At 40.2% G+C, this 21,755-nt stretch overlaps 1 protein-coding gene across 2 annotated transcripts in view; it reads right to left on the minus strand.

Annotated features, from left to right (window-relative positions):
• Positions 1 to 21,755, minus strand: part of ABCB11 (ATP binding cassette subfamily B member 11) — a 44,650-nt gene that overhangs the window by 11,560 nt on the left and 11,335 nt on the right. Inside the window, exons 7-19 of one of the 2 annotated variants that reach the window (XM_075711646.1) lie at positions 21,341 to 21,474; positions 19,343 to 19,514; positions 17,346 to 17,470; positions 16,409 to 16,583; positions 13,986 to 14,099; positions 11,913 to 12,023; positions 10,861 to 10,986; positions 9,876 to 10,079; positions 8,441 to 8,611; positions 7,863 to 8,064; positions 7,061 to 7,139; positions 5,969 to 6,104; positions 4,242 to 4,403 (exon numbers count right to left, since the gene is read on the minus strand). In XM_075711646.1, the coding sequence (XP_075567761.1) occupies positions 4,242 to 4,403; positions 5,969 to 6,104; positions 7,061 to 7,139; positions 7,863 to 8,064; positions 8,441 to 8,611; positions 9,876 to 10,079; positions 10,861 to 10,986; positions 11,913 to 12,023; positions 13,986 to 14,099; positions 16,409 to 16,583; positions 17,346 to 17,470; positions 19,343 to 19,514; positions 21,341 to 21,474 (1,911 nt within the window). The remainder of the gene's footprint in view (positions 1 to 4,241; positions 4,404 to 5,968; positions 6,105 to 7,060; positions 7,140 to 7,862; positions 8,065 to 8,440; positions 8,612 to 9,875; positions 10,080 to 10,860; positions 10,987 to 11,912; positions 12,024 to 13,985; positions 14,100 to 16,408; positions 16,584 to 17,345; positions 17,471 to 19,342; positions 19,515 to 21,340; positions 21,475 to 21,755) is intronic. The other variant, XM_009478881.2, reaches the window with a different exon arrangement.

Consider the following 21,755-nt stretch of genomic DNA (forward strand, 5'->3'; position numbering starts at 1 on the left):
TAATTAAAAATAACCTGTGCATTTGACTTTTACTTAGATCAAAACCAGCTTAAATTCTTCTAGGTAAGTATTTAACAGTAGAAGAGAAGAAGGAATTTTCATTACAGCTGCAAAATATAAAAATTCCACAAAAATAAGCATAAGTACTAGTCTTAAAAGGTCAACCCAAGTTATTTACAGTTCAAAGTGAGCTTGCATCAAAGTAACAGGGAGGAATTAGAGCATGAATTAAAGAAAAAGAAATAGCTGTTCTCTAGTGGGAATTCCACTTCAAGTATTTTAACTTTGTACATCAGTACCTTGGCAACAAAATAAATCCTGCAAAATCCAAAATGATAATATCAAAACAGCACTTAGTGTTTCAAGTTAAGAGCTATTCCAATGCTGTCTTATCAGTGGCAAGGCATGTTACTTTCTCAGATTAATCTTTGTTTTAAAAAAAAAAAAACACCAGGTATGTTTTAATCTGTCATAATAAGAATAAAGCATATAATGGCCTGCTGCTGTTCCTATCCCCTTAATGAAATCCACTGTACGTTCAGTAATTCATGTTTGATCCTGAACTGAACAGGCTGTGAGCAGATTTCATCTATCTTTGTAACTTACGTATCTAGAAAAGATACTGCTGGATTTTGTTTGGGTTTTTTGTCTGTAGAATATATTCTAGTGAAACACTTGGACTGAATGAGATACGAGGTGAACTCAGTGCATGCATAAACTGTGTCCTACAAGGATTCTGGATTTTAGAATTGCTGTGATGGTATTTTCTGTATCATGATGGTATGCAACATCTAGACATGAATGGGAAAATGCACTTCATAGTAGTGGTCATGCCACATGCATAGCTAGCCTGAAACATAACCAGGGGAATTACTAACAACTCATTACTGTGAACATTTGAGAACGTATGTGTCATGTTAATTACAGTGCTGTGGCACTTTTTTATGTGAAAAAACATTAGCAAAATCTCTATTGAAATGAAGAGGAATTCTAATGAGTAAAACTAACAAACAGCATGATAAACAGAGTGTGTGATGGATCATAATAAATATACAGTTGTGAACTGGGATGAAAAACTCTACTCTCCAGAGATGCTGGAGATTTTGCTGGACAAGTCTCTGCACAGTCATCCAGAAACACTGGGATGGCCCCATACATGCGTTGAACTTAACATTCTTTCTTTTCACACTTTGAAATTTTTCTCTCTAGTTGAATAAATAAATATCAAATAAAAGACTGAGCATTGGAAACAGAGATAAACACTTGCCCTAGGACCCTACAGTGAGTCCCAGTAAGTATTTATGCTTGTTATAAATAAACTTTTGTTCACTGCTTCTGTATGCCTAGATGGTAGGCAAGATTAAGTAGCAGTCTTCATTTCAAGAAAGTCAAAGGCAACACAGTTCCTGATTTCAGGGAGGCTAGACCCATATCCATGCTTATGAAAGGTGCACATGAAAAGGGAGAGTGCTGTGAGCCTTTGCTTTGATATTCTATCCATATCACCCACATTCAAAGTGGTTCCCCGGCTTTCTCTTATGCAAGAAATATCCTGTGAAAGGCCTTCCCAGTTCTTGTGGCCAGGCTTTCCATTGCTCCTAGATAAAGGCTGAGAGAACTGCAATGTCTGCAAGACTCTTTGAGGGTTTCTGGTGAAGCCAGTTATTGGTCAGTCTGGGAGTCCTCTTGCAAGCTCTAAATTCAAGGAAGCATCCCAGCTCAAGAAAAGCAATGGGCTGAAGTATGTGCTTACACTCTCCCTAAATTGGGAGCAAGAGCACTTTATATATACTCCTACAGAAGGAAATGCGGATAACATTCGTTGGGAAGAGATCTCTGTATTGCAAACAGAGGATTTTTTTTTTTTTCCTGTGCAAATCTGTCCTGTAAAATTGAACTATCCCATTCTGCAGCTATCCTAGCATGCTCAGCTATGCTTTTGACCTATGTTCTTGATTTAAAAAAATAACACTGACTACAGTAACATGTAGTGTGGACAGTAGCATCAGGTCTATAAAAGGAAAGAGTTGTTGCTGAGGTGTCCATGTTCAGATTATATAAGTTTCAATAGTTTTAGCATAGACTATCTTCTATCTGGGGCCATGGGCTACATGCCCGATAGCAGTCAGAGCACATCTTCCAGTTGAGTTGCACTGGAAAGGATCCATTTGCCATACTCTGAGACAGTTCCACAGTGGGAACCAAAGCATAGTAAGAAGAAACTACTGAGAAATTTGTTCCAAAGGTACACTTCTGATCTGAACTGATCAGAAGATATATCCAGTATTAATCCAGTTCTTCACTCACTTTTTGGGATTAATTTCTGAGAACCCTCAAGGCAGATTTTACTAAATTTATCCTTCCATTTCATAGCTGTGGGAATTTTTCCCCTCACTTCCCGAGCATATTGGTCCCAGAGTACAAGCCCACGTGTCTGCCACAACATCATTGCAGATATTCAGACAGCTTGGAAAGCAGATGCATATTCCATCTGCCTGGCTACCTTGGCACCAGGCAGAAATGTTTTGAATTTATGAATAATGAAACACAGATGTTGTACTTTGCTCATGTTCATTATGGCTTGTTTTTTTCTTGCAGCCTCTCTCCTTTGATGAACTGAGGCCTGCAAGAGAAGGAATTCATCCTTGGCAATGAAGGTGTTTAGCATCTTGCAGGATGACATCAGCCCCAAACCTCCCCCCAGGGTTTAGAAAACCTCTCTCAAAAGGAATAAAAGGTTAGATTCATTGCAGAATGCATATAGCAGCGCCTCACCTACTGTCTAGTGAAAGCCACAGTCCTTGGCATGAGGTCTAGACACATAAAAAGTGTTTGGAGGTGGCACAACTGTGGCTAAAAGGCCAAGCACAGTGGCCAGGAGCCATTAAGTGGATCAGCAGGGACTGGAACATCGTTTGCTCTGCCCCTCCCTGGATCTTAGCTAGCAAACATCAAGCTGCAAGTAGATGTGATTCAAAGTCCTGAGTAACTTCCCAGAGAGAAATGTCTAAGCCAAAACAACCCCCGCAAAAAAAAACCCAGCAAAAGGTCAGCCTTTCCTTTGATAGATTGCTAGCACTGCTATTAGGAGCATTTTCTCAACCCTTTTCTAATCAGTAACTGAGATGCTGGGGCATTCATTCATCCACTCTTTCCTGCCTGAAAAGTTTCGGACCTCCAGTTTCTAGAAGAGTGTCTGCCCTTTAGGTCATATATTCTTTGCATGCATACATACCTACCATGACCTAAACAAGTACATGGGAATCACTACACAAGTTTTATCCGATCTCAGGTGGGTACCCAAACCACAAAATGATAGTGGCATTCCCATTTTCTTCCCAGTGAATTTGTCATTACTTTACCCAATAAGAAACAGCATCAACAGAGAGGTTTTCTCTATCATCCTAATTCTTGAAAATTTAGGACACTTTCCTAGGCATTAGTTGGAGCAGTGCTGAATTTCTTCAGGCAGCCCTCCAGTTTCCCACTAGCTTGGCAAATGTTTCCCCAAAAAGCTGTTTTACAGAAGAGGAAGCATCCTCTTTCTATTATGGCAAGTTTTTGAAGGAAAAAACAGTCATGGTTGAACTCATGAAAAGTTTCAAGCAAGGCTGTGGATTTTGGTGGTAATGCATCCTTTAGTGAATGCCAAGCTTTAAAGCATATTTCTATTTCCTGCTTGTCTTCCAAACTTGTTGATGCAAGTCTACTTTTTGCTGGCAGCTATGAACCCTGTACAATTATCTACCTTCTTCTGCAGGGAGCAGGCAGCAAAGAGCTGCCTGAAATATATGAACAAAAAAGTGAAGTATTTTTTGGATCTGATCCAAAGTTTTCTCAAAGGTTTGGCCAAGTCTGTAGAATAAAATTCTGCAGGGAAGGACCTCTGCATGTCTCTGTCGCCACTGTACCTGCACGTGAGGTACATCTTGTCTCATCTAAAATAAACGATATACAAGTATAGAAACCCCCTCCCAACAATTCCTGGAAAGTGCATAACAGAGATAATGAAGGATAAATGACAAATGCTAATGAGCCTACCCCTTCAAAGAGCTCAAATGATACTGTGATGACAGTGATATAAATATCTCTACTGAATAATTGTTTATAGGCAAGAAGGCTAACCCCATTTACTTGATGAGATCTGAAGATTTGCCCAAAACATGTCAAGTTCTTCATCATACCTTCATTCCCCTCTGCTTCAGAGCTAAAGTACACTTTAAAATGTTAGCATAACATACCCCAAGAATTTGACTGAATAACAAAGCATAGAGTGGACTGACTGCTCCATTCACAGCTGCTGCCAGAGATCCAAGCACCATGTATGGCCATTCAGAGACATTGTATTTCAAAATTCTGGTAAATGGTACAGGCTTGGCATCTTCCTCTGCAACAACAGATTCCTAAAAAAAAAACCCGGGTTGGATTTACGAAGCAAATGCATTCCCCCAGTGATGTTCTCCCTTTGACAGTGAGATAAAATAGTCAGCATAATCTGTTAAACGGCCAGCTAGTGCCCAAACAGCTGCTCTGTCTTTGTACTGGAAGGGGCAGTGATCGGTCTTGGCTGCTGCCTGGAGCTCATTTGTAGGGCTAGGGAGTCACAAGAGGGTTACATTAATAACTACCTTTACTGTCCCTGGAGACAAAGAGAGAGATTCATGCCTTGTGCAGCTCTGCTGATTGCAACTTAAGAGGATAATTACAACCAGTTTAAGATTTTCTGCCACTGAAACTCAGGCTGTTCCCTTTTTGCTGCCTCCAGATGAGGTGTGATGCAATACCCGGTGCCAAAATTTAAACTTCTTCCTCACAAGTGGCTTTTTGTGTCACTCGTGGAATCTTCTTAAATATTATTTTAAAGCATTGCGGGTGAACACACTGATCAGACTCTGCAGCAAATTAACAGGTATGCTATATAATTAAAACGAGAGAGATCTCAGAGTGATAGCTGGATTCAGGCTTTATACATGCTAATTATGCCTCCCTTCTGTGAAATACTCTCAGACAATATGCTGAATTCCCATAATTATTCCCAGTAAGAGCAGAATATTCAACATCAAATTATGACTTACCCTGCAGTTTGATTTGTGCAGAATTTTTGTAACACTCAGTGTGCTGAGCCCAGCTCATCTCCCTCAGTTCATATGGCTGGAAATGCCCAGACAAAACAGACACTGTAAAGACCTATCTGCTGGAAATGGGCAAGGATGAATGGCTGGAAGCATCTTGTATTTTCTCTTCCTTCTGAGCTAGTGCCAGAGTGACAGCACTAAAGCCCTCTATTTATCCACAGAATAGGCTTAGCAATAGCAAGAACAGTGACTTCTAACCGCTGCTGTCTGCACTGAACAATCATAACCATGCAAATTGGTGCAGGGAGCTTCATAAGCACTTTGGAAACCCACTGTGTATATTCCTACATATTCTGCATAATTTTAAGGTATGCTGTCTTTATTTTCTATGCTAGTTGATTGCACAAAGACACAGTCAGTGAAAGGACTCTGTGTTAGGTTGCAGTGAGGGTCTCTCTTTACTCAAGTCTCCAGATGATTTTGAGACAAAAGTGAATTTACTCTTTATTGAACAAGAAGCAGTGTCATTTGTATCACTGAGTGGTTATTACATTTCACAGACTGAGCATTTTTCTTTTTGTCAGTTAATTCAGCTTTTATGAATATGTCTTTTTCAACTTAAATCTACAATATACATCAATTTGCCAACAGGTCATGCTCTGCTAGAAATTTTATATGGACCAATAAGCATAACAGCCATCAAAATGCAGCCTAGGGTTTACACAGAGGATAAGAACTGAAGCTGTGGGTTTGTTTAAGTAGAGAAAAGGATCAGTCCAAGATGACATATCTGCCAACAACTCCTATAACAGAGGCGCATATCTACCAGTTATTGTTACCAAGTAACATAACCTGTTTGGTTGAAAATTTAATAACAAACTATTGGACCTGACCTTTTTCGCTTGTCCATCATCTTCTCCATAAGAAGGCATAAGATACGTAGACTCTGCATGATCTCTTGCAATGGATAATGGTGGGTCAGGGACCACATTAGAGAGCTGAGATCTGGAGCGCTGTCGAAGTGAAGCTCTGTAAAGAGGACAGAAATGGTCTGTTCTTCACAGCTCAGTAACACAATTCTTGCTTGCAAAGTAGGTGCAGTTTTCATATCAACTAAATCAGCATTCACTGAAGCAAATCATAGGAATCCCATGGACTTTTTCTTTCTTTTTTCTATGTTCTCTCAACTTGTTGAGAAGAAAATATCCCACAACAGGGACAAACACTTTTCAAAATCACACTCCACCCCCACCACTCAGACATTGTCTTATATGTACTCTCCATTGTGTATTTGTTAAGCAAAATTGTGGTGTATCCTACTATATTTGCACAAGCTGTTAAGACACCAAGTCAATTCACCGTTATCACTATCAAGTAATTCAGTCCAGCAAAACGGGATTCTGAAACAACCCACCTCTATCCCTGACAAAACATAACCCTGTAATGCAGGAGATGAGTATTCACTTGCGTATGTCTGACATGGGCTTGCCTGAAAGACATACTAAGTGTCTAGCTACAAGACAGTCTGGCTTGTAAAATGCTTTAACTTTCATCAAGTGGAAGCCATAATAAAAATGTCTTTGTACATTGCATTTATTTCTCAAGTAATTGCACAGCAAGTCATTTTTCAAGTGACTGGACTGAAAGTGCATTAGTTAATACAAATATACAGCCATATGGTAGTAATATTAAAAATAGAACATCAACACAGTAGACCAGAATTAGAGAGAAGGTACTATGGATAGAAAAGGGAGTAAAATTAAGAGTCTTGCTATTTATCCATGGACCTTCAATCAGTAATGTATTACCCAAGCTATTTCTTTCCAAGTGAACTCTGTCTTAGTAAAATGCTTGCAACCCTTTCACCCTCTTTTACGCAACACACAGAGAAGTGATTCATTAGCACTATTGCGATTTTGGAATAGTGGGAGGAAGTAGGGAGATCTGGAAACATATTAAGATTTAAAATTATTTTTAAGACTCACTGCAAACTGGCCCGATAGCTTCCTCTGCTGAATGACTGGACTTTCTCAAGACTTGGCTCAACCAGGTTATTTTCTGCTGCTGTAAAACAGTATATAGAGCTCTTCAGTTTGTGCTAAAATTAAATACAACCTAAGTCCACTGTGGCTCTGCAAAAAAGTGCAGTGTCTCCAAGTCATAACTGGAATACTTTGTAAAAGGCAAGGAATGTAATACAACCTTGCTACTCAACCTACAGGTATCACAAGTTTTATATTTGTATTTGACATGATGAATTTAACTGAATATTAACCCAACGACCATCTCACTTGGGATATGACTGCTAAAGGCTGTTTCCCTATTTTAGCACTGTAATTGCTCTCTTCTTTTAAGATAATCATATCCAAGGTATGATGCTTCACCAAAATAAAACAGATCATTCTATTAGACCTCCATTTCCAGAAGCCTTGATTCAAATCTGCCTCTAGTAAAACAAATAGGGTGGTTTCAGCATATTCTGTAATTTGTTTGCATTTCAAATGCAGCAGAACCAGCCTGTCAGCACTAAATGGAGCTATAAAATGATGGGGATTGCAGGTCAGGATTAATGTTTCAGGGCAGATCTATATTAGGAAGGCCATTCAGTGCATATGCAGTAAACACACTTTGGCCAGGGCTATTAATGTATTACTTCTATGAATGCTAAAATTCAGCCATAAAGGCGGAATAAAAAAAGAAGCAACTAGCCCTCATTAAAAAAAAAAAAAAAATCTCTGCATTTTGTGGAATTGTACATCATCTTATGAAAGAAAACAAAAAGCTTACTTTCCATTGCTTCTCTGTTACGTGCTGTGTCTCCTCTGCTTTGCAAGGTCACCAACATGAAATAAACACCTTTCCTCTTCAAGAGTTCCTCGTGAGTTCCTCTCTCCACAGCCCTTCCATGCTCAAACCCAACGATGACATCAGCAGCTTTGATGGCTGACAAGCGGTGAGCTATTGAGACTGCTGTGCAGCCAAGGCGAGCCTGACAGGGAACAACAACAGACCCATTCCCAGGACAGCAAACAGAAATGCTTGGAACCAGCACTATGTAATCTAAAGGTTCGCCAGATCAATAGGAGTCTTTCTAATGGTTTCAGCTGACTTTGACTTGAAGTCCATCTATAGCCCATAGATAAGCATCTGTTTCTGAGCAAAGGGAGCTACAGGTTTCTGTTAATGACCCAATGTAAGAAAAAAATATCTTCTGTCAATAATACTCAGGTTCTACTTGTGCATATGAAATGGCTATTAAGAAAAGCTTCTCATTGCTTTGTTGCAATTCAGCAGCACCCACTGCAGAGTGCATTAAAAATAATTTCTGCCCTTTTAAGTTTGATTTATGCTATGCTATAGCAAACCTTATGAAGTGCTTCTTGGACAGTAGCTTCACTTTCATTATCAAGTGCTGATGTAGCCATATCCAGTAGCAGGATTTTCGGGTTTCGCACAAGAGCTCGAGCAATAGCTATCCTCTGTTTTTGACCTCCACTCATCTGACTTCCACCCTCTCCAACATGAGTGTCAAATTGCTGTGTGAAGGAAAGAAATGAAAATGAAACAGATAACAAAAGGGTCTGTTAAGCTACTGGTGAAGACGTTGCTAAAATGTCTCTCAGATTTGTCCTGGGAGTAGACCTAAAAAATTACTGTCTTTGAAAGACAAAAAAACATTGTTAGTGCATCAGGTTCAAAGGAGAGCCGATGAAATAACTTCCTTCATAATGAACAACATCATTTTGCCTGAACTGGGGTTCCAACCCCAAGCCAAAAGTATGTACTGATAAAAAGGTGAAATGTTCTGGTTTGGCTCAAAATTGTTATATCAGCAAAAGCTGAAATGGAGAGAAAACACCTGCCCTGTCTCCATCAGATGACTGACCAGCAAACTTTCCACAGAGCTGTACTTGGCTGCTGATGGCCTGTGACTCATGAACACTTTGTCTGTGATTCATGGACATCATAGTCTGGTAACATCAGGTTCAAGTAGAGAATTAAATAAACACATAAAGGCTAGCATCTCAAGAGCCAGGGTAATTATGTTGACATAGAGCCAAATCTTGTTTATTCCTCCATTTCCAGGAAATAAACAGGGGCCTTTACACAGTCTTTCTATGAATAGTTTCCTGGAAGCCTGGAAATGCATAGATGGAGGATAAAAATATGTACTCATATTAGTTAATGGCACTTGAATCCTGGCAATCAGGTTCACTGTTGTAACATGTCCCTTTGAGAAGCTACTTGGCAAAATAACATTCTAGAAAACTAAAAAGCCAAGTACTATCAAATACGGGCTTTGTAAGGAGGATACCATAGCACTGATCAAAGCCCTGTCATCACAAGGGAAGAAACTGGGGAAGAGGGAACCTCCAGCTAACTTACACAGTTTGTACAAGGAGATGAGGTTGTGAGGATCAGTACAGACTGCTGAAAAACATATGCTGGCTAGTTAGAGTCTGCGCTCTAAATTGCTTTTGGCCTGAGCAGAAACAGATCTCCATAGCATGCAAAATACGTATTTTAAAAACATGCTATGATTATTACCATGATAGTGAATGTTGTGCATATGATTCCTGAGGAACTAATCCTTCTCCTTTTGTGATTTTTTTTTTTAACTTGGTGACATACACATAGTTAGACCTAATTAACTCTAGTCAAAGGAAAGGTTGCTGCCTACTATCTATATTAATCTTCTGCCCTTCCATCTGAGTACACATGGCTCCATGGGGGGAGAGACAAAAGGATTCTTTATTTTTCTGTCAAACTCTGCCAAACACTTTACAAGGCACAGCATACCTGCGGCAAGTCCATGATGAAATTGTAAGCATTGGCCTGTTTGGCTGCTTTGATTATGTCTTCCATGGTAGCCTCATCCCGACCATAGCGAATGTTCTCTGCAATCGTGGTGGCAAACAGCACTGGCTCTTGTTCAACAATACCAATCTGTGAGCGTAGCCACTGGATATTAAGGGAACGAATGTCATGGCCATCCAGGGTAATCTACAGAAGCCAATTAAAACATGGACAAAAAAAAGGAAAAAAGTCAGGGACACTATCCCCTTCAGTTCAGAGACAAAGACACAATGGAAACAAAGGGCCTGTGATGCTGTGTTTCCATGACCAGTGTAAAAAACAGCTTTCATACATAAAAGAATGCAGTGCAGTGGCAGTAGTATATGCTAGTTCTTGGGCCTAGGAGTTGTGCTTTGATTTCATTTGCCAATACCTCTTTTTGCTTGGCCTCAGAAATAAAACCAGCTGGAAAGTAATCATCAAAATTATGTTTATATGTTTACAATAAATTGGTTCTTTGTCTTTTATACATTCAAATACAGGTCAACATGTATGTGATTTTGTGCCAACTAGGAACGCATAAATGGAATGAGACTGTTAATAGATGTAATTCATATTCTTAGCCAATCCATTACTAAATGGTAATTGCATATACTAAAGCAATATTATGGGATGATGATTAAATGTCCAATACTGTGTTTTCCAGAATGGAAAATGATTTGTCACTCCTGAATTATCGTATCTATAGGTATAGTTTTTGCTCAGATTTAGCACTGAATTTTTATTTTCTCCTCACAGTTTTTCACATAATTATTTTTGATAAGACTGTTCAGCATTCCCCTAAAATGCACAAGAGGATATTTCGCTCATTTAAAAAAAAAAAAAGAAAATAAAGTTAGGAGTCTTCCTTCCCACCTTGGAGAAGAAACCATGTCATTCTTTCAAGTCCCTAAGGCTAGAGAAACACATTCTAGACTGGTACACTCACCATGCCATCAGTGGGGTCATAGAAACGCTGGATGAGCTGTATTGTTGTACTTTTTCCAGCTCCACTAGCTCCAACAAAAGCTGTTGTCTCCCCTGCTTTAATAACTATATTAAGGTTATCCAAAATCTGGAGAGGAAAAAAAAAAGAAACAGAATCTATCTGTTCTAATTCTCTCACAGTCATACAACGAAGTGGGTATATTCTGTATCTTAAAATCTTCAAAGCAATTTTACAAAATTCAGAAAAATATTATGAAGAAAGAGGAAAAAGAAAGCCAAATATTTTTACATTGTTTGAAGAGTTTATAAATGCAGAGAACTGTTTTCCATGACAGGCAGATGGATTTTGATCTTTGTTCCTGTTGTTCATCATTAAGAACTGGTCAAGTTAATACAATTGGAGGCAATAAATCCCCTTCAAAGAACACTGTACATGTACTATGAATGCCTGTGAAAGCATAAATATTAAGAATTTAACAGTGAAATTATGTAGAGAAATCTGATACTTCATATGCCTCTGTCTTTAGAAGCAATAACACTCATTTGCTTCCCCAATAATTTGCTTTTCCAAGGAGAATTTGTCAATTCAAACACAGTAGTAGAGAAATAATGGGGTATACAGCCAATGCGCCTGTACCTTTTCCTAGTGTGTTAATGGGTCACATGGCGCATCCCCAGGGTAACAGAAGAGTTTTATAAGATCTCCTTGCACTGTTCAGATTATTACCTTGTGTCCTATCCTAGCACACGTTGATACAAGTGCATAACTGATTGTAAGAGATGCTCTATGCAGGTGAATTTGTCTGAAATTACTACAAATTTATGTTCAGCAGCAAGGAATACATATGGCAATGGATATGTTAGAATGGTAAAATAAGCAGAATGGTAATTAGAAGAACCCTTTAATAGAAGAATTATTTCGTCTACTTTTAAATAGAGGGTCTGGGCTTCTAGAAAACAAACTCTGATGAAAATCTAGAAATTGCTGGCAGAACCGGGATATTTTGATTGTTTACAGTAATTGTGTTCACAGGATGGATGATGAATAATTACCTTTATGTCTGGTCTGGAGGGATAATGGAACGTTACATTATGAAATTCAATTTCACCTTGTACTTTATCCAGCTTGTAGCCATCTTCTGACATGCAGTCAATGGCAGGTTTCTAGGACAGAATTTATTGTGTTATTTATTTGCTGTTAAACAGCCAACACTGCTGCAGTAGATAAATATACCCAATACCATATAAAGCCACGGCACTTCTGTTTGAACAGCATTTGGCTGCACTGAGCCAGCAGCAGGCCAGCGTTAGCAGGCAAGGGACATGAAATTGAAGGCCACAGTGATGGGGGACTTGTCACTGGTGAGTAGTACAGGCAAGATGAATGAACCCTCTTCTCATTTACTCAGCTAGTTTTTGCTGGAACAGAATAGCTGACTCAGTGAGGCATTTTGACTAAGTTAATTTAGCCAGCTCCTCAGGAATAAAATGGCACTACTTCATCCTTATAAACATTCTCCTACAGTGCTGAACAACAACTCATTGTTGAAAATCTGCACACTTCACCACTTTGCATTTAAAACATCCATCCTTGCACACCCAGTCCTAAGAGCTGGAATCCTGCTTTGTAGTTTTCCCATGGAGTGCGTTGGGTTTCATATACTTTTGGTCAGGTCTTGAGTTTTGTGGACTGCTAGACATGAGCAGAGAACTAAGAGAAATTTGAGGAATCCCAAAGAAATCAAATTTTCTAAGGATAGATTTTTGAAGCATGGAATACGGAGAATGAATTAAAACTATATCAACACCAATATTTGATAATTGAAATGTGCATGAGTTTTTATGTAGCCTAACAGATTGAAGGGAATTTTAATATGAGAAATGTGTATGTTCTAAGATGTTAAGAACAGCTAAAAGATTGGTTCCTCTTTAGGGATATATCCTACTTAAATTCAGATACTAAGCTATGAAGAAAAGTTTCACTGATCCTGCAAATGGGAACCTCAGCATGGCTATAAGCTTAGTGCCAGAAAAAAAGTCTGTATCAGGGCAGAGCTGTGCTTTTACTGTCTAATCACAAATCTACAAATGCAGCAAGCAGATGGATCTAATTTTGTCACCCTTTCTCTAGACAGATGAAATCTCACTTTAGTTTGCTTTTTTTACCCTAAGGTTATCTGACTCAGCCTTATCTTGAATTTTGTGATTAATTCTTCTGTGCTTTTTAAATTTTTCTCTAAAAATCACTTTCCTTATTAATCTTTTTCAATTTATCTTAGAGCTTTAGCTTATGAAGGGCATTGATAAGGCATATGTGTTACTGTTATTATAGAACATTGAAGGGTTACTAAAAAGTCCATTAGCATTACCACAGCTTCTCTAGCCTTCTTCATATACCCTTATGTGCTCTCTAAAAGACAAGCAGCATTTTAATGTGTTTACACAGCTTTTAGCACAATAAAGTTTGTCAATGACCAGAGATACTACTTACTGCTAATAATTCAGCAGTATTTTACCAACCACTAAATTTATACAAATATAGATAGGAATCCTCATCAAAAAATGCCAGTGGCTCTCAAACTTTCTCATAAAACCTTATTTCAAACATCTATCTGTCTGGATAATATTGTGATTAACATTTATGATGGCTGCATGACCAGTGTCTGTGCTCATTTGGTCTCATTTTAACTCAGGGTAGCTCTGGGACAGGTGACAGAGGCCACCTTTGCCACTAATGCCAACAGAGCCACACCTTGTGATGCCAGCTGGAGGCTGGGAGCTAGATGCTTGCTGCAAGTTTGGCTGCAAGATGACTATTTCTGCCTGCCTGTACACCTTCCGTGGGCCAGCGCTGATCAGTAATTACATGTAGGGGAAAATGGGGGTAAGAAACAGCAGTAGCTGAAGTAAAACTTCATTATTCAGAAACAGGTCACTTAAGAAATCTGTTCAACACCCTCTCTGAGACCGAGTGCATGCTGCTAGACCTTTCTACTGCACAGTCAATTTTTCTTTAATTGCACTCATTTTTCCTCATTTACACAGAAGATAAAACTACTACCGCTTGGGGCTTATTTAATTATTTTTCCACTACAAAGTGACACAGCTTAGCAATTCATTACTTACTTTATCTATTGTCTCAAAAATGTTTGCTGCAGCCCCACGGCCAGTGGCAAAGGCTTCCAGACAGGGAGATGCCTGACCAAGATTTAAAGCTCCTACTAAAACACCGAAGAAAACCTGAAGAAGTGGAAAAAGAAATTAACAAACTATGACGTTGCATTTTTGTTACAGTTTTGAGCTTAGACAGGCAAATCAAACTACAGCGGCTTAATGACTTCTTGTGCATCAGCTGAGCTGTGGTAATTCACTATACGAGCACAAGAAAGCAAACAAATGTATCTTAGAAGGGATTTTCACTGTCTTTCACAACTTTGCTTCCAGGCTGAAGTAAATCAACTTAGCTCACATTTGCCCTGGCCTAAAAACATGGGCACCCAGATATTTACTGAGGTAAATTTACGGAGGTGCCACTTATGTACCACACACATGCAAATGCATTAATCATCTGTTTCTACACGGCATGAGCTGCATAGTATTATAAGTATAGCTTACTCTTCTCAGTGCTAATATAGCAGGGTGTCCTTGTCAGAATGAACATTTTTTTCCTAGAATTTACTCTTCTTTATTCCTCCTTAGTTTTTCAGTTACAGAGATGGTTTGGCAGAGCAGATTATAAAGGTTTGGATAATGTCTTTGGTGTAGGCTTTTGGTCCATTTTTTGCTTTATTGTGGCTGATAGCTTGAACATTCACCCTGAGCATCAGGAGAACTGGTATGTAAACGTTTGTTGTAGTTTGGCAATCCCTGAGAATTCTGCTAAGAAGGAACCAAGGACTCAGCTAGCCTTCTGAATACAATACAAACAGTAGTCAGGATAAATGGGCAAGGTATATAAGGAAACACTGCTGTTGGAAAAGAAATAAAAGTAGACAGGACTCAGTTCTCCCTTGACCATAGTGAAGTTTACTGAGAATAACTCCATGGCTAGAGTGCAAGAATCTACTGTACACATACTGTGCACTGCAAACATCTACACTGTGATGTATAGATCGTAAGTTCATACTCAGCTTTACTACAAACTAATTTTCTTATGTGAATGAGTCCCAAAGCAAGAAGGTTATATGCATGTCAGAATCCATCATGAACATGAGGGAGCAGGTTCTGTACATTTGATAGAAGAAGAAGGGAAGGCAATGCTTAGTGTATCTCAGTGCAGTATGGCTGGTGCACAACAGTTGTTCAGAGACCAGGAAAAGCATATTTAAATGTTTTGTATCTACAAATACTCCTCCCCTCCCCACCCCCTGCCAGCCTAGGAGTGTATGGTAGAAAACATGAAGTGCAAGAAAGACGACTGGAAACTAAGAGAGGAAGGGGAGCATAAGGAAGAGTCTCTCTATTGACAACTACAATTTTTCAGCTACAGGGTAGCTCCCCGCTGTTTGTCATTTGTCATTTGGAAGCACTGAACTATAGTTATCACATGCAAGGCAAGGAAATTGCTCACTTTGTTTTTCACAGCACTACCTTATATCAGCTACTGGTGTCAAGAGCAGTTGCAAATGATTTCCTGTGAGGGACATCCTCAAACAGAATGACTCAATTTTACTATGTTCTGAGAGTAATTTAGAAGCTCCATTTAACAGGAAGTTTTGCACTGCATGCTGCTGGTGGTTGGGAGCTTTCATGGTGTGCAACAGGCAGAGAAGGATCAGAAATAGATGTCTCACCACAACACCCAGGACTTACCAAGGTTCAGGAAAAATTTACTCTGGGTCTGGACGGGAGCCTGCCATTTGGGCAGTCCTGGCTTAAAGCAAATAACCAAAATATCCATAGATGCTGGTTTTGTTGCATTTAGGTCATCAGTGTCTAAAGCATCTACTGTGCAGAAATGGATGCATGAGTGCCGTGCAGGTTAGTATGTTTTTTATACACACTGCAGGAGCCACGGCCATGTGTGTGTTTATCAGCATATACGTTTACATGTTCTTTGTCATCTACAGAGCTGGGTGGGCAATTAGCAACAAAAAATGGTGATTCAAAGAACAGAAACTGTTCATGAGAGAGAGGTTAGAATTGATAAAACCTTCTTTGGTCAGGTTTCTCTTTACCACAATGAGTTTTTTTCATCACCAAGTAAGTTCTTCAGAGAAGCAAATATCCCAGAAGCCACATGCTGACCCACAAAATGGGAAAGCTAGTTTCAGGCCACTGCCAATTGTGTAGCAGGCTCTCAAACGAAAGCATTATTCTGATCGCAGTAGGCAGCATTTCAAAGCTTTAAAATAAACATGATTTTTTTTTTTAATCTTATTCAATTGTGTCATATACTTTCATACATATACTGAGTAATGATCTTCAAAAGACATACATAGTGTTTGTTACCACTGAGCCTCCAGATACCGGAACACTACAAATGTGTGTTCCAGAATTAATGTTTCAAGAAACAGTCCAGAAAAGTTGCATCAAGCTAAAATGTGTACCTGCAGAAGAGTACCAGGTGAATACTCTTCTTCTTCAAGGACAAGTTTAGACCCATACCAAAAGGCTAAGGCATAACACAGGAAAATTATAAGCCACATGTAACCAGTGAATAATCCCATTATTATTCCTTTTCGAATTCCCCAGTGCTGAGCAAACACCAGATTCTTATCATATCTGTAGAAAGAAAGAAAAATAAAAGGGGATGGAATGAATTTGATAGAAAATTCAAAAGGAGCAAAGACCAACAAAATGGGGAGTCCTCAATGACTGGTTGTGCTACAGTTAACAGAGAGTCCACATATGGTTGACACCTCTCTCTCTGAAGTGAGAGACCACTGCTGAAACCAGCAATGCTCCCAGGTCATGAAATCCTTGTATGTTCTAGTGTAATAAGCACAAGAAAAGCCACACTCACTGCAGATACTTTGCCACAGGGTTTGGGGTTTTAGCAGAGTGACACAGGATTTGAGAATTTGGTCAACACTTCAGAGCATGTCCTACAGCCATGTTATGTTTTAAATGAATTTAAGAGAAATTTGCAGCTTAACATCATCAAATCATTATGTCTTGCTGGAACTAGTTCTCTTACTTAGCTTGAAAGTACCCAAAGTTTTCAGATGTGCTGCAAAAGTGGTATATCAGACAACGTTTAGGGGAAAATTTGACAGTATGTTCCTACAAGTGGGAATGACTTGAAGATAGTATTGCTGATGTTTTGTTTCATTGATTGACTGAATTATGAAACTGGTTTTGCATATGTAATATTATTTTAAACATAAATTTCTGTAACATAACATGCATATAATTCTCAAAGCTAGCAAACAGTCATTATTGTAGAATTTAGAGACTAATTGCCATGACTCCAAAGTGCATTACAGCGTTATGTTCCTACAGGAAATTTCTTTCTAAGAGACCTTACAATTTGTCCAAACCAACCTTTCAACTTCTTTCTTCTCCCCACCAAAAGCAGCCACTGTTCTGATGGATGAGAGCACTTCATCAGCCACAGCTCCAGCTTTTGCATAAGCCTTTAATTCTCGGCCTGTTAGTTTTGCCACAGCCTACAAAAGCATAAGAAAGTGCTGGTTACACCTGAACTGTAGGTGCAGACAAGGACAGTGGTAAGCAGTGCTGGCTGTCACACTGTGCTGTCTGCTCTGCCTGAGGCCACCTCCTCCACTCCAAGCAGGCTTTCATTAGGCGTGCTGCACACTCGAAGATTTCTGTCTTCTAGTATTAGGGCATATAACTCCGTAGCATATGTTTTGCAGAACAGTTATCCCCTTGGCCAACAGCTCTGCTCCAGGTAGCTAGAAAGAGCAGCTGACAACACCTGCTTCTCTCCCTCCCTCCCTCTCTCTCTGCTGCTAACTGGGCTTAGGCAGACTGCAGACTGAGGGCCTGTGCATCGTGGGAGGAAGGGGGAGCTTAAGCAGCAAGAGCAGCCCTTTAGCCACTGTGACAGAGCCCTGCTTCAGGAAGAAGAGGTAATGGTACTGATGGGGGAGGATGGAAACAGATGTTGCCCACCACTGCGCTTTGCTTCTTGGGCTGACAACAAACAGGTCCCTACACAGCAGCCCAGAGCACACTGGATGCCAAAAGCTTACTTAGGCTCAAAAAAATGCTGAAATTAATGGAAGAAAATGTAGTCATGTACAATTCTACACAAGGATACCACATTGGCTTGGGAATGACATATCACTAAAAATTGTGGAGTGTCATTATTTGCTTTCTCTCTTCAAATACCCTACCCCAGGCATCTATTAGCCACTTTTGGAGACAGGAAGTCAGGCTAGCTTGACCTTGGGTCTGATTTCTTTATGGTAAAAAACAAACACTTGGGCTGGAAAGGCTAGTAAGGAGGGAACACTTAACAGTGGGTATATGAAAGGAAAGAGGTGTGCCAGAGAAGTAAGAATGGAAAGGGGGAAAATTAGAAACATAGAATGCTTTGGGTTGGAAGGGACCTTGAGAGATCATCTAGCCCAACCCCCCTGCAGTAAGCAGGGATTGAACCTGTGAACTTGGCATTATTAGCCCCACACTCTAACCAACTGAGCTAACCAGGCTGGTCATAAAAGTGAATGAGCTCAGAAAGAAATTGCAAATGAAGGAAAGAAGCATATTGGGGCTTATTTCATTCCCTGCCAGGATTCTGCTCTCCCACTTCACACTGAGTCATTATTCATGTCATCTACTTGCAGCCAGCACCAGGTGCTAAAGGAGAGCAGGAAGACGAAAAATTAGTCAGAGTTACATTAGGGGTTTGACCGCAAAATGATGGCAGCAGAGTGTGAGAGAGTGCAGAGGTTGAGCAGGAACTGCCCAGCCCTGCTGGGTGTGGGACAGGAGGTGAGAGGGCAAAGGATACTGCAGCTTCCCTCTTTACTGTCCTTCCTCTTCACAGTGACAGGGAGTTTGTAGGGAGCAGGTGGAGGAGCAGAACAGGAGCAACTGGGAGAGGACGCAGCAGCTGCCAGGAGCAGGGACAGCTTGAGGTAAGTTTGAGCAGTTTTTTCCAACCATTTTACAGCTCTTAAACTTGATCATCTCTAAAAGCCCCTAGTCTACATAAAGAAATCAAGCCCCGTGTCTAGTAATCATCCAAACCAGGTGTGTAGTAATAGAGGGAAGACGTAGGCCAGGTTTTGATCTCAGCAACCATAATATCTATCCACAGGACCCAACAGAATTTATGCTTACACTCCTGGCTTAGAAGCAGGATATATTATTCCGGGAATTAGAATAAGCAAAGTGGGAGCAAAGCCTGCCTCCCCGCTCCCCCACCCCCAGTGCTGCTGCGACCATAATCCGCTTCTCTTGACTTTCAAGGGGTGGAATAGCCTCCTCTTCCACCAATCCTCCCAGGTTTATGGCATGACCTTCCCTGCTCATCATACCTCAACACGAACCTCTCACAATTCACTTACCAAGCCATAGACAGCTGCTCCAACCCCAAGCAGAGGGCTGACTGCAATGATAACCAAGGTCAGTTTCCAGCCACTGACAAATCCCAGTAGGAATCCACACACGAAGGTGGTTAAGCGCTGGATAAAGATTGCTACTTGGTCAGCAATAGCCTCATTAATTTTGTTTACATCACTAGAAAAAATCAAAACCAGCAGAAGATTGGTGAGCATATCTTTTGTTTGTGTTGTGGGTCTTGACCACATTTGGGTTAGTCGCTTTCCCCTGGAGAGGGCCTGTCCTCACCCCTATTCTTTCCACCATCATCCCTTCCAAAGACCCTGGGCTACGGTGAGAAAACCTGGTGCCTTTGCAATGGCAGAAGGCTTTTATGCATGAATACTGCAGAGACCATATCTTTTCCCTGGGAAACTTGTCCTGCCAGCAGACTCATTCACAAGCTGGTTCTTACTACTGTGCCCCAGCTGATTCAAAGGAAGGGGTGGAGACATCCCAGCTGGATGCAGCTGATAATGGAAAAACAGTATAGCTGATCTGGCATTCCTCCTATCATGGGGCACTGAGAATGTACTGTACCGCCTTGCTGAGGAGGCAGGAAAAGGGTGGAGGGCTGTAACTCTCTCCTAGTTCCACCTTCCACCACCTCCTGGTTCCTCTCGCCACCCTATTGGGTAGTTTGTTCTCTAAATGAGAGGGAGAGTGGGAAAACTGAGGAGGGCTACTATATCAGTGGAAGCAGTGGGAAAACAAGACAGCTCTATCATATGGGGGAGAGTGGTGCAGCAGTTAACATCATTTGACCCTTAGGCAGCTGCAGAGTTCATTTGTTCTCTCTTATACATTACCAATACAGAAAGAATGTCTGAAAGCAAACCAGACATTATACTTCTGCCAATCCTGGCTACTACCTCACCCCGAGATTAGAAGAACTGGGAACTCCTGGAATAAATAGGAGCAAGTGGTGTTGAGGTTTAAGTGCAAAGTTGTTTAGCTCATTGATACATCAAGTGATATTACAGTCCTCTACTGAAAAATTTAAGAGTGTTGAGTTGAAGAACATGTTTATATTTCTTCTGGGGAATGTTTTTTCCAGTCAGGAAGCTTTTTGTAGGCACAGGACAATGTTGTTCGAAAAAACAGGGAACTAAGTGTTATTTATTAGACAAATACATGTTCAGTTCCTATTTTTTGCCAGAGAAATTCTTCATAGAAACTTACTCTTAGCATTTATTCTTCATAAAAAGAACACCACAGAAAGTCATAGATACCACTGGGCAGTGGGTAAAGGCAAATAAAAATCTCCTTCAACTACAGAAAAATCTTCTGCAGATGTGACTACTAGTATGCAGGCACAACTGACAACAGGGAGCCATCTAGAGTCGGCATATTCACCTCGCAGCTGCCTGCAGCCTGTAAACAGGAACCACTAAGAAAAGGAGCAAGCCTTAAACTCCACTTTTCTCAGGGCTAAACGTTTACCCAGGATAAGAAGGCTTCTCCATCTACCTTGGGCCCCTTTCTAAAGGTAGGTGCTTGTACCTTCTTTAGCAGAAGATTAAGCAAGGCTCACTCTTCTCTTTTAAAAGTAAAGTGTGCCCCTAATGTAATTTTCCTTTCTGGGAAGAGAGAGAGGATTCAAACCTACATCTCCAGCCTCAGGGGAGTGTGCAGTGGCAGCCAAATTATAGATTACTCTGAAAGGACTGGGCACAGGAGAAGGGAAGTATAGGACAAGCTGGCAAAAAACCTCACCCCAAAACCCAACAACCCCCCACACACATTTACTGACAGACGAGGCACAAAAGGGAAATAATTGTGGCTTAACAGTTTATGGCACTCAGTTTGAAGATGGGGGAGATAATCAGCCTGGTCCCTGCTCCCAGGAACATAGCTGTATTTTATATTAGAAGGTGTTTGTCAAATGCCTAGTTCTTGGCACTCTGTTGTGTTTGGAAGTGCAAAATGTTCTCTGTAGCATATGTTTTTTCTAGATTACTTACTCAGAAATTCGGGTGTTCAGTTCTCCTACAGATGTACAGTCAAACCAGCCTATATCCATTCGCATTACTTTCCTGAAATAAGCTTTCCTGATTTTCTGTATCTGACGAGCTGCAGCCATAACCCAAAAGCAGATCTGGGAAGAGCATAATGTGGCTGATAAATTGCAGTAAAAAGTCTTTCTACTCCCAACAAACGGGAAAAAGTAATTTGGCTAAAATGGGAAAGAACAATTTGGCTATTGATAAAGTTACTATTCAGGTAAAATATATTCTAGCTACACAGACATGATAGTTGTTTTATGCCTTTGATCTTTAAATCATCCCACAATTTTATAAAGCCTCTGGATCAAGCATTTGTTTCAGTTCTGATAGGCTGAGAGGAGATGCAAGGTAAATTACTTGTGCTGTTATGTGA

Source organism: Pelecanus crispus, chromosome 5 (genome assembly GCF_030463565.1).
Source record: "Pelecanus crispus isolate bPelCri1 chromosome 5, bPelCri1.pri, whole genome shotgun sequence".
In the NCBI taxonomy this organism is placed as follows: domain Eukaryota; kingdom Metazoa; phylum Chordata; class Aves; order Pelecaniformes; family Pelecanidae; genus Pelecanus; species Pelecanus crispus.